The sequence below is a fragment of the Phalaenopsis equestris genome, unplaced genomic scaffold (assembly GCF_001263595.1).
Source record: "Phalaenopsis equestris unplaced genomic scaffold, ASM126359v1 Scaffold000522, whole genome shotgun sequence".
In the NCBI taxonomy this organism is placed as follows: Eukaryota; Viridiplantae; Streptophyta; class Magnoliopsida; order Asparagales; family Orchidaceae; genus Phalaenopsis; species Phalaenopsis equestris.
In genome coordinates, this window is record NW_018164962.1 from 464,424 (window position 1) to 480,557 (window position 16,134).

Consider the following 16,134-nt stretch of genomic DNA (forward strand, 5'->3'; position numbering starts at 1 on the left):
AGTCCGTTTCGTCATCCGGGGTCGTCCGGACGAGTTTGCCGGCGGGCGAGTCAATTTAAGCCAAAATTGTGCGTGATGCAACAAGTGCGTTGCCGAGCCACCGAGGGTTAACCTAAGGTCGTTTGATCCTATAGGAACTCATTTTTAGACCCTCTGCATGTTGGTCCTTAGCCCTTGCAACTAGAAGTTGAGTGCTTGGGACCATTCGTGCGAGTTTTCACAAAAAATGAGTAAAGAAGCAATTTGAAGTTCTATGGGAGGTGGGCTCCATCGCTAGTCCGCTAGGATGGTCAATAAGAACTCCTAAATCTAGATCCTAGGTTCTAAGAGTAGGAGACTTAAGACCTCACTAAAAATGAGGTCAACACATGGCCAGGATGATTCCATTCAAATGGATCTCGTTTGGCCGAACAGGACCATTCTTGGGCTCCTTGGCTGGGGCCTTACCATGTCATTGTGTGTGTGCTCTAATGGCTACGAATTCTTTCAATTTGTTGGCTTTAATGAATTCTTCCACCAAGTTCTGGAGGTGGCAGCATTCCTTCGTGTCGTGTCCGTAGTTTCGATAGTAGGCATAATACTTATTGGGATTGCGCAATGCTGATGAAGTTTTCACCTGAGAGGACTTCTTGAAGTAGTTTTTATTTTGAATGGTCTAGACTAACTCGACCATCGACACATTTAGAGATGTCGATCTTTGTATCTCCTGATACACGTGTGGTCAATCAAGTACCGTGTTAACTGCTGATCCGGACAGTACTACCATTCTTAACTCATTTATGACCCAACTTATCATTGATGAGTCACTAAACTCAACCTTGAAATCAGCCTCCTTCAGATCCATTCATTTTTGCAAGCAAGCGAGATCCAAAGCTAAATCTTGTCAAGCACACTGGATCTATTGTAGATGTTCCTGCGGGAAAGCCATGTTAGGCCTTGTGATCGACGCGTTGGGAATAAACACTATAACAGATCATCCTAGTCATTAGGCCAATAAGTATCAAAGCTTGTCAAATTCTCTTTCTAAGAAATCTTACCTTCCCGAGGTTGAGGATTGTCGATTTGCCAACCACTGGGTGCTCGATCGTTCTTCAGCTTCCTGTTGTCGCCCCGACCTTTTCGCTTTTGCAACCGAATGTCGAACATCCTCGAAGCAGTTTCTGGAAATCCATGAGGTCCTTTTCAACAGCAATGTGATCGTTGGTCAATTCCAGGACCTCCGCAAAGATCCTCAGCTTGAGTAGTTTCAAGCCATACCTGAATCGCTTGTTATGAATCCCCTGTTTCAGGGCAGTTCGGGCAATGAGTGATTCCAAGTTCTTCATCTCTAGCGTTTCCTTTTGAAAGTGGGTAATATAAGCTCGTAGGCTTTCGTTTTCTTCCTGCTTGATCTGGAGCAAGGTCTCCGTGTCCTTTCTCGGTATCTACACATTGGCAAAATACGATAAGAAGAGTTTGTATCTCCTAATTCAAAATGAGAAATTCTCAACTTTGTTAGGGAAACTGCCTCCAGAATTCTCCGAGAGAAAGCATCCCCCCTCCCCCTCCCCCCGGAGAAGACACGATTGTCTGGCGATTGATGTGGATCCCACGCTATCGGCATGCGAGGAGTCTTCTTGTCATTCAGTTAGTAAGTCACAGGCGGTCTGTGCTCGCAACGCCTGGACCTCTTCTTGTATATCCTGATGCACTATTTCTCTATTGAATTTCATGTGTGTTGCATCTCTTCGACAGGATTCTCCTTCGTTGTTGACTCCGCTCTTCGTCTGGGGCATGTTCACGCTTACCACACCACCTTTCAGGATGTTTGATCCTAAATTGTCACTTGTGAACACATGCCTAAAGGGTTAAAGCCGAGATAAAGAGAATGAGAAAGAGTACTCGAGAAAAGTCTCTGTCAAGAAAATGGGGAGAGGACCATCTATTCACCCCTTTGCCCTCTATTTATAGAGGAATATTTATACAGTTATAGAAAGGAGAGAATTGTTAGGAAATTGTCTTTAATTCAATTTAATCATGATGATTTACTGCAAAATCTGTATTATAATTTGAATTCAATATGACGGTAATCAATTGGTCGACAAACATGAGCTCGATTTGAAGGACCGAGACGACCACCTGAGTGGCAAGAGAGCCTGTCAAAGTAAGATTTCAGTCGGTCGACAAGTTGTGGTCGAGCACCCCTAGCTAGAAATTGAAGACGGTCCGGGACTATAGATGTTGCCTACCGACTGAGTCCATAGTCATAGTGTGTCAGTCAACTCCGACCGGGATATCGGTTGTTGGATTACGGCTGAAATTATATTCCTATAGTATGATGTCTCGATTGTCCGATCATCATCGTGAGTCACTTAATTGCTTTGAGATTTGTGCTAACAATTTTGATGCATAATTAAAATAAAGACATTTAATATTAATTTATTTGATAAATTCTATGTAACTATTAATTAATATAATTAATAACCAATTACTTGTTGATAGATAAAAATTAAACTGTTGCATAATACATTAATTTAACAAAATATTTATTAATAATTAAAAAGTTTAGTGAATAACTAATAATTAGCATAACTAGGAATAAAATTTAAATTAAATCAACCAAAAAATTAGCTTGTCCCATATTAATAACATAATCAAATTTTAATTATGCCTTTGCATTCTAACAAACTTTATAAACTTCTAAGTCCTAACAGAAGTTGTCAAATAATGTTATAGAATTTAATTGGAAATCCATTGCCAAACAATTTTTAGAATTCAGTCATTTCAGCATTTCATAAATTCGAATTTACAGAATTTAGTAAGTCCTAGCAACTTAAATCTCAGTTATTAAACAACCCTAATTCTCAGTTATTACTGCAATAAAATATCTGCACGTGCTATGAGGGAAAGATTGAGAAATTTTTTTTCATAATTACAGAGAGTTGTTTACCAACAAGAAAAATATGATGGCTTACTATAAAACTCTAGCTGAAATAAATTTTTATATACGTTAATGTACATGATTTCAACACTACATATCCCATATGTAATATTAAAGTTGTCATTTAAAATTTAAATATATTTAATAACTAATTATAAATTAAATTTATAATTACTGTCTCCAATATATAGATTTTACATCATTAAGTTCTATATAATGACATAATTTTAGAGATCCAGCAATAAATATACAAGTTGCCAATTCAAACCACCATAATCCCTCGACGGTCGGGAGAAGCAAATCACTTTCCACAAATTGGCAATGTTAATTTTGTAAATAGGAACATTTCAAAAATGTTGAATTATATATTAATTAAATGGTTTGTTTTTTGTCAGCATAACAACCGATCCCTACAAGCTGTCTCAAACTATCCGCTAATGATCAAAATGTTAGCCAGAGTCACAGAAAGCACAAATACAACGAGGAAATCTTAACTTAGGTGAGGGATAAGCTCACTGGGTTTAGTCGGATTTAATGTCGGCCGAAGTAGAAGCATCTTCAAACCTTCTTGCAAATGTTACAGCAACAAGCAGGGGGAAAGCAATGGTTGCATCGCAGTGTACCTGAGAATTTTAGCTTAACACTTAGAAAAAAAATCAGACTAACATGTAACAGAATGTTGATGTTAATTACTTCGAGGATACAAACATAACATAATATGAGTTTTTATTTAAATCTTGTTTTGGTTTTGGATTGATTTGGTACTTCAAAATTTACCAGAAGTGTGCATGTCTAAGAAGATGCCCAATGCACAATCATTGAAATTTATTTTTGAAGCACTAGCATGAGTTCAAACGTAAATATAACATCATTAATAAGCATCAAATGTGCGAACGAGAAGGATAAAAAACATACTTTGACCGTTTTTGCAGAGGCTCTTATTTTTCCCCATGAAACAGCCTCATCAGGCTGAGCTCCTGAATCACTGCCATCAAACTCTTGTGCGGTGTTGATGAAAACAGCATAATCTGAACCGTTACGCATCATGTTGGCATTACAAATATGGTGTTTTGGAAGTCCGCCGCCTAGAATAATCATTCCAGTCTTCCTAAGACCAGCTCGAACAGCTTCGCTATTCATGGATCGTATATCTGAAGGAAGAGGGAGAAGCAAATTATCAAGGAACAAGACTAACAAATATTGTAAATTACGTAAATAATGAGTGTTAAGGACCTTGAACAATGTCAACATTCAAACCACCGCTTCTTATCGCATGACAATACAACATGTCTCCAAGAGATCCATCAGTTAGTCCAGGGCAGAAGACAGGTATTCCATTCTGAAAAGTTAATTGAAGTCATTTCTTTGTAAGCCTTTTATTTATAATAGAAAAACGAGTACAATGTTATAGAGAATACATAAATAAATATATACCACTCATCACTCTTCCTATATTGAAGATAGTCTTCCTACACTGACATTCCAACTCAAATTGAAGGATATATATCAGCTAGCACTAGCTTATAACATAATTGAGAGAAAAGTAGACGATCCAAAACTTTTGAAAAAATATTAATTATTGAGTAAAGTGCCAAAATAATCTTCCGACTATTTACATGGGGCCGTATTAGTAACTAAGTTTATAGAAGTGTCAACATAGTCCCTGACTATTTTAAAATTGAGTTCTAGTTGTTCTCCATGAAAATCATTTCAACCCCAATTTAAAAAGTCAGGAGACTATTTTGGCAGTTCATTAAACTCTGACACTAAAACGGCCCCATGAAATAGTCGGGCACTATTTTGATTATTAAAAAATTATTGATTAATTGAGGGACAATTTTATTATATCCAATTATTAATTATCAACGAGTTAATCATTTGTTGTATCAACCCAAGCAACACGGTTGAGTGGATTTATTAGTAAGTTGTAGTAGACCCAAGAACATTGTCAAAATCTATATGGAAGTTGTATCAACCCAAGCAACGTGATGGCTTGAATTGTACAATTTTCTTTAATTTTGTGAGCTAAAGATAGTTATCATTTTATTTTAATTTAGCTACTCTCCTCCCTTAAACACCTAATCCAAATCAACCAAGCATCATCCTTTGCATCCTAAAACTTCTCCAAATCTGTCTAACACCCAACCCAAGCCTCACAACTACTCTAAAATCCACCTGTAACTCTCAACCAAATTAGGTGAGAGTAAGACCAAATATCGTTCCCTACTCATCAACATTTATTTAAAATTCTTCGAACCTAACCATACACCATATCACAACTACACATTCCGAGCTCATCCACAATAAACATTTCTAGCCATTTGTCTCATCAAAATCTCATTCCTCAAATTAACCCTTCTAAATCAACCTGAACTAACTCAATATAAACTACTCTTAGCATTTCTAACAATATACCCCTCCAAACTCATCATTCAACTAAAAAAGACTTTCTTAAACATTAAACTTAAGATTCATAATCTTTTTCGAAAGTTAATCTCATAAAAAATTCACCCACCGCCATTAGCTAGCTACTGAAGAAAATAATTAGCAAAGAGTTGAGAGATTTAAACGTATGTAACTAAAGGCAGAAATATGCATATTAGACAAGCAAATAATATTAGTTTCAGATGATTAAAAAGGATAAAAACTAAGGTTACACTGATAAAACTCATTTAAGATGATTTGTGTGAATGGAAATTAAGGATTCATAAAGCAAACCACAAATAGTTGGGTAAGGCTACTGATGACATTGACCATAGATATTACCTTAATATGACTGAATTTTGAACGTTCCATAATTATTTCTATTGTTAAATGCTACTTCATCATATATGTTTGCCTAACTATGACAAACCTTTCACACACATCCTTTAATCTTAATGCCCAACAAGTTCAACTCGACCATATTCCTTCTCAATATCAAACAATATAATATTAAAACTATTTCAATGTTCATTTATTTTTAAATTTCACCATTAATTAAATTACACAAATAACACATCTATAATAAGTCTTGGCATAAAACTAAATTTCTTCTTGATACTAAATCGATTTTACAAACTTTGTTCAATTAGCCTCCCACAACTGCACCGTATAACCCATACGTCATAATAGTAAACATCTCTATAGTTCATTTTACGAACCATAATAAGCCTACCATAACTGCTCTTGCTCAATAAGCATTCCCTTAATTTCAAAAGTATGTTACTTATATTGTCAAATATCTACCAAATCTCGATAGGAATCTCATTTAGGCCTAAAATCTTAACTTTATGCATCTTCAGCACCAATTCAAGACCACTATTTTTTTAACCAACAGCATCCTTCAAAATCTAATTCATTTTTCTCATTTAGAAAATTTCTTCTGTAAAGTGTATCATTTAATAATTTCTCAATCAATTTTACCTTTCATGAAGATCTTCAACTTAGTTAGACTAGTGCACCCTGCTACCTTAACTCTTAATTCACCGCATTGATCAAAGTCCCAAGATATTTATTCTATTGCTCAAGTTATTTTTCCCATATCAATTCTTTCATGCTAGGAAACTTGCCCAATTTTCTATTATTCAATAACCTTTTGTGGCTCTTCATTTGACAACGAGCATCTTTTAAGTTTGATCAATTCTGAAACTCCCCCAAACCTCATATGAAAATGTTCTTAATGCAACTAGTATTTTACCCCACTTTAGGCCTAGTCAACTTCAAAACTTTCAGTTTGTTTTTCTATGAAGATCTTCAACTTAGTTAGCCTAGTGCACCCTACAAGCTTAATTCTTAATTCACCACGTTGATCAAAGTCCCAAGATATTTGTTCTACCGCTCAAGTCATTTTTTTGCATCGCATTTCTTTCTTGCTTAAAAACTTGCCCAATTTTCTATTTTCAATAGTTTTTTGTAGCTCTTCACTTGACTACGAGAATTTTTTAAGTTTGATCAACTTCTAAACTCCCCTAAAACTCGTATGAAATCTTCTTAATGCAGCTAGTATTTTACCCCACTTCAAGCCCAGTCAGCTTCAAACTTTCAGTTTGCATTTTTAGCAAATTATCATGAAATATTAACAGCTAAATCACATCTTTCGCTCCACCGCCTGTTCTGAGGAAATCATCACTTCTATTTTTATTCTTCAAAGCTATTCATTCATAAAAACCTTTTTTTGTACGGTTGAATAATCACGTCTCAGAATCATGAAAAGCATAGTGCTCTGCAAAAGTAACCTGAAATCGAAATAATTTTCCATAAAATCAAACATCAAGCAATATATTGCCATAATCCAACAGCTTAGAAATAATTTAGACATCTGCCATAAAAAAAGAAGCTGAGAAATTAATTTTGATAATAAAATCACCTTATATGCCCAATACAAGTACGAACTTTCATCATTTATTTCTTTTCCCAAGCGTGAAATCACTTTTGAAGGTGTCCAATTCACATCCTGTGGCATCAAGCAATAGAAGATGTGATGCAAATAAAAAACTAGATGTAGGCGGATAACTAGAGGCAACATGACTTGATCTTAAAATAATGGATTGTAAGTGAAAATTGTCATGTATATATAGTGCGGAAAGAATGAAGAGAAATTAAGTGGCTGTGGCCATTTAACAAAAAAGTAGGAAACAAAAAATCAGAAATATTTTCTTGGAATTACACTTTTTCACACAGACAAAGTTTCCCGGAAACCAAATTAAATACTGGAAAGCACCTATTCTCCATAATTATGTCAAACATAATATATCATAATGTAAAATATAAACTGCAAAAAAATAATATTAAAGCGATTTTCTAAGTCAAGAAGTCAAACGTCTCTTTAGAAAAAAAAAAAAGAAAAGTAAAAACATATCACTTATGAACTCCAACGATACACCATGATGTTGTGTTAATAATGAGAAAATGCTTTATGCCTAGACACAGACTTTTAGCCAACCAAAATTGCAAATATATATTCTGATCATATTAAAGAATTCTGCATAATAAATAATTCATCAAGCATGACATAAACAGAGACAGCAATGTAACCATGGAGATCGTGTGGGTGAATTAATCTGTGCCAAAAAGTTAAAAAAAGAGGGCTAGCTAAAAGAGTTGAAAATAAGCTAGCTTTGCAATAGAACAAACATTTAAAAGGAACAATTCTATAAGTACATGTGTCCTTCATGTAAGTACATTTCAATATAAATAGCATCCATTTCACACCTCGCCGCAAGCTGTACCCTCTACAAAATGGATTTTGTATGGACATTTTTGAGAAATTTAAAGGATGTAAAAAGGGATAGAATAAAAATAACATACTTAAAAATTATGCCAAAAAAAAACCTTCACACAGGATTTTCGTTATTTTTATTTTGAAAATTTTTCTTACACATCGCACAATTCATATGTATTTACATATATAACACCTAAAGTTAGATATTTAAATTTATAACACTAATGTCATAATTTTTGCATGAAAAAGTGAATTTCACTATTTAAACGTCAGTTGTAGTGGTATTTTTTATGTAATTTTAGATATTTGAGTGTTATGCATGAATATATGAAAGTTTGGGTGTTGGATATGTAAACGGATAATAATTATGTGATATAAATGCAAATGTTTTTTCTGTTTTAAACTCACACATACCCCCACATGTGCTAGGCCTTGAACATTGGAGAAAATATATTCAACCATCAGATTAAGTGAGCCGAACAATATTCAAACGGTTAATAGCATGTAACATTATATATATATATATATATATATATATATAAAGCTGATCACAAATAGACAGGATATGACTAAATGTTCATAATGGTCCACTTCATAACACCTTGTTAATGCATGCCAATAGCTTACCGATCTCTCCCATATGTGTTCTAAACTTTGAAAACCACAAATGACTGAACGGTCACTAGATTAGCAAATCATTGCATATATAATTTTGCAAAACCACTCAAGAAATACTAACATGATGGGAAAACTAAACTTGAATAAATGAATAAAAAATATCAGCAAAAAAGCAATAGAATTCATTTAGTATTTCCTAGAACATCACAACAAAAAAATATTAAGACAGAATATAAACCAATTTCTATTCAACTATTAATGATCATCAGCAACTGCAACCAGAGAAACAACGGATTCATACAGACTATTTGATATAGGCATGACGAGCTACTCCCTTCATTTCAATTGAGTTTTGCATGAAATATCAATTGAAGATTACATCAGTACATTTTTTACAACTTCTAGCCAAAATATCTTTGAACTAGTACTTCTTTTGCAATGCATTAACACTATCAATTAATCATATAAAAGCATGTTTTCCTCCCTAATGCACATGTTCAAATCATCTAAGCCAACTTTTATTAATTGAAATTGTCTTGAAGAAGTGCTAATTCCACAAGCTCTCTGGCATAATTATTACACATTTTATCATTCTTGGTTTACCACATCCATCTGTTAATATTAGAATTTTAAAAATAACACTGCTAAAAGTACCTTCATTGATTGTTCTTCTAGCATTTGGTCAAGAATTGGAGTGATCCAATTCTCAAATCTGCAGTAATTATCATTAGGAACCAACAGGTTCCCAATTCTATTCAATCCTTTAGAGCGAAGATACGCCCCAGGTAAAGAAAAATCACCTCTATATGTCGGTGCAAGACACTTTATAAGGTCTTCTTCTATGCCACCAGCAGTTGTAACCACAACATCCACCTGAAAATGTCATTCAAACCAGTTTACATTTAAAAATGAGTAAAACTAACAAAAATGAAAAAAAAAATGCATTCTTTCATTTTTATGGAGTTAATATACTTCATAGAGTCAAAATGAAATAACAGAGAGAAGAAAAAAGAGAAGGAAAATGAAATACTAAAGTAAGTTTTTATTATATCAAACTTTGTTACAGGTAAAGCTATTTAGAAACATTACAAGTAGCAAACTTGTAATTTACAGCAAAAGAGCACAATAGACATTTGGAATACAATTTCCTTAATAAAAAAAGCTAAAAGTGTTACAGGATAATAACCCTAGCTGAGATCTGCGACACAAGGAGCTGTGCTGAAGCTCTGGAGCCCTGGAGAGGAGAACCAAAAGCAGCTAGCATGAGCAACTAGAAGATCGGCAACCAAATCAGCAAAACATCAAATAAGTCCTATTACCCCCCCTTCAAGTTGAGCATCGAGAGGTTGAATGGTCAACTTGCTTGCAAGATCGTGATGTCTTTTGGTTGTCAGAGCTTTAGTGAGGATATTTGTTGGCTGATCTTCAGTCATAATGTGTTGAAAAACTATGTGCTTTAGTTTGATGTGATATCTGATAAAATGATAATCCACCTCAATGTATTTTGTTATTGCGTGAAAAACAGGATTATGGTTGTAAGTTCTTGAAGTAATCGTTGTAGCCATAGAATCTCTGTGGTGGTGGTGTCAAGAGCACAATATTCAGCTTCTTTAGATGATCATGCAACAGTGGTTTGTCTCTTTGCTGACCATGAAATTAAATTGGGACCGAGGTACGTACAAAAACATGTTGTTGATTTTCTATCATTGCTATCACTTGCCCAATCTGCATTTGCATAAGGATATAGGGAAAGCGTTCCAGCCGTCATTGCCAGACCATGATTGGAAGTGCCTTTAAAATACCTTAATACTCTTTTGAGAAATTGAAAATGAAGGGTAGTCCAATCATGCATATACTGATTTAGAAAATTAACACTAAAAGTTATATTTGGTCGAGTAACAGTAAGGTATTGTAAGGCACCAATGAGATGTTTATAATGTTGTAGATTGGAAAGAGGTGAAGAATGAATATGGTTTTTGTGTAGCAGAAGTGGTAAAGGCATTAAAACAGATTTGGATTGCATCATACCGGCTTTTGTTAAAAGATCAGATTAATAGTTGGTTTGATGTAAAAAATAGCCAGTAGCAGTTTTATTAATTTGCAAACCGAAAAAATGAGAGAGACAACCAAACTGTTTTACATTAAATTGTTTGAATAATATGTGTATTAAGCGATTAATTTCAATCGGTGAATTTTCAGCGATAAGAATGTCATCAACATATAGAAGTAAATAAACACTACTATTGTTATGATGATATATGAGCAAGGAATGATCAAAAGTGCTGAGTTTAAACTTTTGAGTATATAAATAGTTACAAATATTGAATATCATCGCCTCGATACTTGTTTGAGGCCATATATTGTTTTAGTTAACTTACATACATATTACGGATAATTTATAATCTGTAAAATCAGAAGGTTAAGACATATATATTAATATTTACTTTGACATGTAAAAAGGTATTGGAAACATCAAATTGCTTAATATCTCAGTGTTCATTAGTGGCTAAAGCAATAAGCATGTGAATAGTAGAGAATTTGACAATAGAGCTAAAAGTTTCCTGAAATTCAGTACTTGTTGAAGTTTGAAGCTTGGGCTACCAACCTGGCTTTGTAATGAGCAATAGATCTATCGGTATAGTGCATGATTCGAAAGGTCCATTTGCAGCCTAAAACATTTTGTTGAGGGGATGTGGTACATGAGTCGATATCCATTGCTGTTGAAGGGTGTTATAAATTTGTCTGACGCTGCCTTTCTCCAATGGGAATGTTGGATGGCTTGTTTAAAGGTAATGGGTTTGTCGGAGGAAGTGTGATGAGAAAGTGGAAAATTTTTTTAAGGTTTTATTTTGCTTGTTTGTGTAATTGTAGTCATATGGTGGGTGTTGATGGGAGGGAGTGAAAAAGATATAGGAGAGGAATTGGTAATAGAGATATATGATGTAGCATTGGTAGTGTTATGAGGTGCAGATGAGGGGTCAATCGAAAGACTGGTGTGAGGAGGAGAAGATAGTAGGGGAATGGGTTCTGAAGTGCTGTTGTTGAGAGGTTGAGGGAGGGGGTGGGAGTTGAAGAATTGATAGTTGAGATGGGTATTAGAAGAGACGGGGGAGTAAAGAAAAAAAGCTGGTGTATGGGTCACAAGTGGTTGGGTTTCTTTAAGAGGAAAGAAAGTTCATTAAAAGTAAAATGGCGTGAAATAATGATGCAATCTTGATGAACAACATAACACTGGTAGCCTTTTTTATGTTGACTGTAGCCCAAAAACATACAGAGAGGAACCTTCGGAGTAAATTTATGATGCATAAAATGTGGTTGTTATGGGAAATAGGCACAACTGAAAGTTTTCAGGTTTTGATATTCAGGTGCTTTGAATAAAAGCTGGAATGGTGATTTGTTGTAAGTGTTATGAGAAGACAGATGATTAATGTGACAAATTATTGTATGCATAGCTGTCATCCAAAATTTTAGTAATAAGAAAGTTGTGTTAAAAAGAGTTCTAACGTTTCTATAATATGTCTAATTTTTTTGTTCTGCTACCTCATTTTTTTGTGGGAGATAAGGGCGGCTAAATTGATGATGGATATCACTGTTTTGCAAATAAGTCTGAAGTTGAGTAAATTTATATTCAACACCACCATCAGATCTTGAATATTTAAAATTTTTGTAATGTTTAATTTTCAATTGTTTATGCAAGGTAATAAAAAAAAGTGACAATTCAAATATAGAATATAAAGGAAAATACTAGCAAAAACGAGAATAAGCATCTATAAAGATAACATATAATTTGCAACAAAGAAAATTTATTAGTGCTGACAGTAAAAGGCTGTTTATGGCTTTTTATTTTGATAACATTTTTGACAAGTTAAAGTGTGTGTATTTGTAAGTGGGGATGTTGTTTAGCAATGTGATGAATGACTTTGGGGTGTGGATGACCTAACCAATTTATGCCAAGTCATAGGATGGATGGTGGCTATAAGCACTGTAAAGGGATATAATCTTTTATTAAGTTGACTATTGGGAAGAAGTTTCTTTGTGCTATGACCTTTATAATAAACTCCTTAGCATGAAAAGTGATAGAACTGTTATTGTCTTGAGCATGTTTAAAACTGAAATTACATTGTGAGAAATATTTGGAACTCTGAGTATAGAGGAAAGAGTAAGCTTACAATCCAGAGTAGGAAGGAGACCATTTACAATGTGGAAAATTTCGGTTGGTTGTCCATTACCTACAATTACTTGATCTGATCCATTATAGGGAGTAGGTTGTTGGATGTTGTCGAGATATGGAGTTAGATGTGATGTAGCACTTGTATCGAGAGCCTGGTCTTGATTCTTTGAGCTTACGGTGGCATTGAGAGCAGTCGTTGAACTGTTGGGAGATGTTTATATTGTAAGTTAGTCATCTGCCAACATTGAGTCACTGAATGTCCTTTCTTGTGACATATCTGACATAAAATGATTGGTTGTTGGATTGGGAGCTATTGTGAGAAATGGGTTTGTTGTTTTGTGGATTCATGGAAGAAAATCATGATTTCAAGAAAGAGTTTTTGGTTTTATAGTTGAGAAGGGTTGTTCTTTGGGTGGATTTTAAAATTCCATTGACAAGATTACTTTCCTCACTATGAAGTAACTGAGTTTTAATAGTTGTTTAAAACCTTGGTAATTGGGGGGATAGGCCATTTAAGGTATATAGGATAATATCTTCATTGTCTACCTTAGATGCAACGTCAATTGTGTTGTCTACAATATTTTTTATGCTTGTAAGATATTGAACAATGGTCTAAGTCCCCATGTTAATATTGTGACGTTCATTTTTTAGATAGATAAACCGTGAACGATTGGCTGATTAGAATCTACTTTCTAAGATAATCCAAATATCTGTTGTGTTGTTCAAGTGAAATACATTGGGTAAAAAAGAGGGTGAAATGGTTGAAAAGATAGCTGCAGCCGAATTTTGATCAACTAATCTCCAGAGGGCATAATCTGGATTTTCTGTTTGGGTTTCTGTGGGGTTTTTTTGAAATCAAGAAAAGAATCAAACTCATACGCAAAGAAAAGTTTCAAAATCTGTACCTTCCAAACAACATAATTTTTTAAAGCCAGAGGAGCATTTGTCACGTTTTTTATGTGCTGTATCAAGAATTTAAACGGTGCAGAAATGTGAGTTTCTTGCATCCTGTGAAGAGGTCCTTGAGATTGTTGAATGAGATGAGGAGTGGTTGAGGATGTTGAATCCATGGATATTGTAGCTGTTGTGAGGCTAACAGCTCTGATACCATGAAATAACAGAGAGAAGAGAATAGAGAAGGAAAATGAAATACAAAAGTAAGCTTTTATTATATCAAACTCGGTTACAGGTAAAGCTATTTATAAACATTACAAGTGGCAAACTTGTAATATACAGCAAAGGGTACAATAGATATTTGGCATACGATTGCCTCAATATAAAAATTGCCTCAATATAAAAGCTAAAAATGTTACAGTATAATAACCCTATCTGCGACACAAGGAGCTGTGCCGAAGCTCTGAAGCCCTGGAGAGAAGGAGGAGTTGCAAGAGCAGCTAGCAGAAGGAGAAACTAGATGATCGGCAACCAAATCAGCAAAATATCAGATAAGTCCTATTAAAAAATTAAAAAAAAATGCATTGCTTTTATTTTTTTGTAGTTAATATACTTCAAAGAATCATGATGATGAAATTATTAAACATTAAATAATGTCCATTGAAGTAGCATTGATATGTAGAAGAAAATCAAATTGAATTAGATATTTAACAAACCTATGAGGTCAGCAGCTCTGCATTATAAAGGATAAAATCAAAATGCATTGACAATAAATGCCAGAAAAAAAAAAAAAAAATCAAGGATGGTTACTAGTGCATGCAGAAGTAGTTGCTTTCATGGTACTAACCATTCTATGCTCCACAAGAAACCGGATGATATCCCGAACACCTGATGATACTAGATTCGAAGTAAAGCCCAGAAAAATTTTGCATTTGACGGATTCCCTGAACGAAGGATCCAACTCTTCTTCGGCGCAATCTTCTGTTGGTTTCTCATGGGAAAGCCTCCAATCTAACTTCAGTATGATTGAACATAAAAAATTACATTAAAACAACTTCAACGATAAAATAGACATATTAAAAATCATTTTATTCCAAAAACTCGATTGCACGGAAAAAAAAAAAACACACACACACACACACCCCCGCACACACACTAAAAGTAGTGAAATCAAACAAAGACATCAGTCTAGTTTCTACAAAGTCCCTGACAGAACGGAAAACATCTGAGAAATTCGAATAGCAGACAAAAGTAAGAAAACGCACCATCTGATTGACGATCTCGACGGCGTCTCCTAGGTTTGATGCCTGGAAACCAGTGGAGACCATGGAATCCAGAAGCCCTCTGAAATCAACGCCGCGGTTGAAATCATAGCCAGAGATCTTCTGAAATCTCACCTCGTCCAAGGTTTCAGATTCCTTAAAGACGACGGAACGAATAGCTTCGAGGTTTTCCCGCTGACCTTCGCCAGCGGCGCCGGCCATTACCCTACTGCTTCGCCGAATACCACTCCTTGGCGTTAAACCTAGTCTCGGAGAGCAGCGCAAGCCAATACAAACGGAATTCGGAAGAGAGATCCCGCCCCCGACGGGAAAATATTTGCGCACGTAAGCAGCGCTGCGTAAGTGCCAGGTTATTCAGAGCTCACTTATCTCTAACAAGTGGATCTACGAAAGCGCGAAACTCATTACATGCAGATTATTGAGAGGTTAAAGAGATATAATACGGTGTAGCTTCTTATACCTTCTGATGTAATACGGATGTAACTTCAATTAAATACTTTTGTAATTAAGCACTCAGAAAACAGAGGAATTCGCAAGGTCGACCAAAGTTCTCGAACGGTATTCAATGTAGGAGAATATCATTACAGCTAAAGATAACAGAGAATCTAAGCTAAGCACCCAAAATTCCTATGTATTAATATATTTAATAATTAAATATTAATTTTTACATTTATACCATCCAAATCTTTTGCTTCACATTAAAAATACCACTTCTAATATTTTTCGAAAGAGAAATATACAGTTTCATTCTTAGGTAAGACGGCATATTTGTAAAAAGTTTAGTTGTAGATATGTAAATAGATAAGAAAGTGGTGGTTGAGCGAGTCTTTCTTTAAAAAAGGGGGCATTTACTTACATAGCGTACAATTATTGTGTATCTACACATCTCCCGCTTAAACATTCATATTCACACGTAACACTCAAATCTTTACAAATAAGAGTAAAATATCAAAATAATCCCCAACTAATTATTAAAATTCAATTTAAAAATAATCAGAAACTATTCTGACACTTCTATAAAATTTGAGAGATGGCCCAATGAGAA

At 34.6% G+C, this 16,134-nt stretch overlaps 1 protein-coding gene across 2 annotated transcripts; it reads right to left on the reverse strand.

Annotated features, from left to right (window-relative positions):
* Positions 1 to 3,234: 3,234 nt before the first annotated feature.
* LOC110028744 (deoxyhypusine synthase) lies at positions 3,235 to 15,515 on the reverse strand. 2 transcript variants are annotated; one of them, XM_020730721.1, is made up of 7 exons: positions 15,072 to 15,515; positions 14,654 to 14,821; positions 9,396 to 9,614; positions 7,269 to 7,355; positions 4,154 to 4,259; positions 3,836 to 4,071; positions 3,235 to 3,543 (listed from the first exon to the last, which is right to left on the reverse strand). In XM_020730721.1, exons 1-7 carry the CDS (start codon positions 15,288 to 15,290, stop codon positions 3,442 to 3,444), a joined length of 1,137 nt encoding a protein of 378 aa, XP_020586380.1. In that variant the 5' UTR covers positions 15,291 to 15,515; the 3' UTR covers positions 3,235 to 3,441. The 2 variants fall into 2 exon arrangements, with proteins under 2 accessions (XP_020586380.1, XP_020586381.1); XM_020730722.1 differs by having other exon boundaries at positions 14,654 to 14,817; positions 15,072 to 15,146.
* Positions 15,516 to 16,134: the final 619 nt, after the last annotated feature.

What these genes read in the sequence shown, in the direction of transcription:
- LOC110028744 (XM_020730721.1), bottom strand. Translation starts at nt 15,290, where the DNA reads ATGGCCGGCGCCGCTGGCGAAGGTCAGCGGGAAAACCTCGAAGCTATT. An exon ending in GAATGTTGACATTGTTCAAG is followed by an intron (nt 4,072 to 4,153) that starts GTCCTTAACACT and finishes CTCTTCCTTCAG; the next exon opens with ATATACGATCCATGAATAGC. An exon ending in CCTCTGCAAAAACGGTCAAA is followed by an intron (nt 3,544 to 3,835) that starts GTATGTTTTTTA and finishes TAAAATTCTCAG; the next exon opens with GTACACTGCGATGCAACCAT.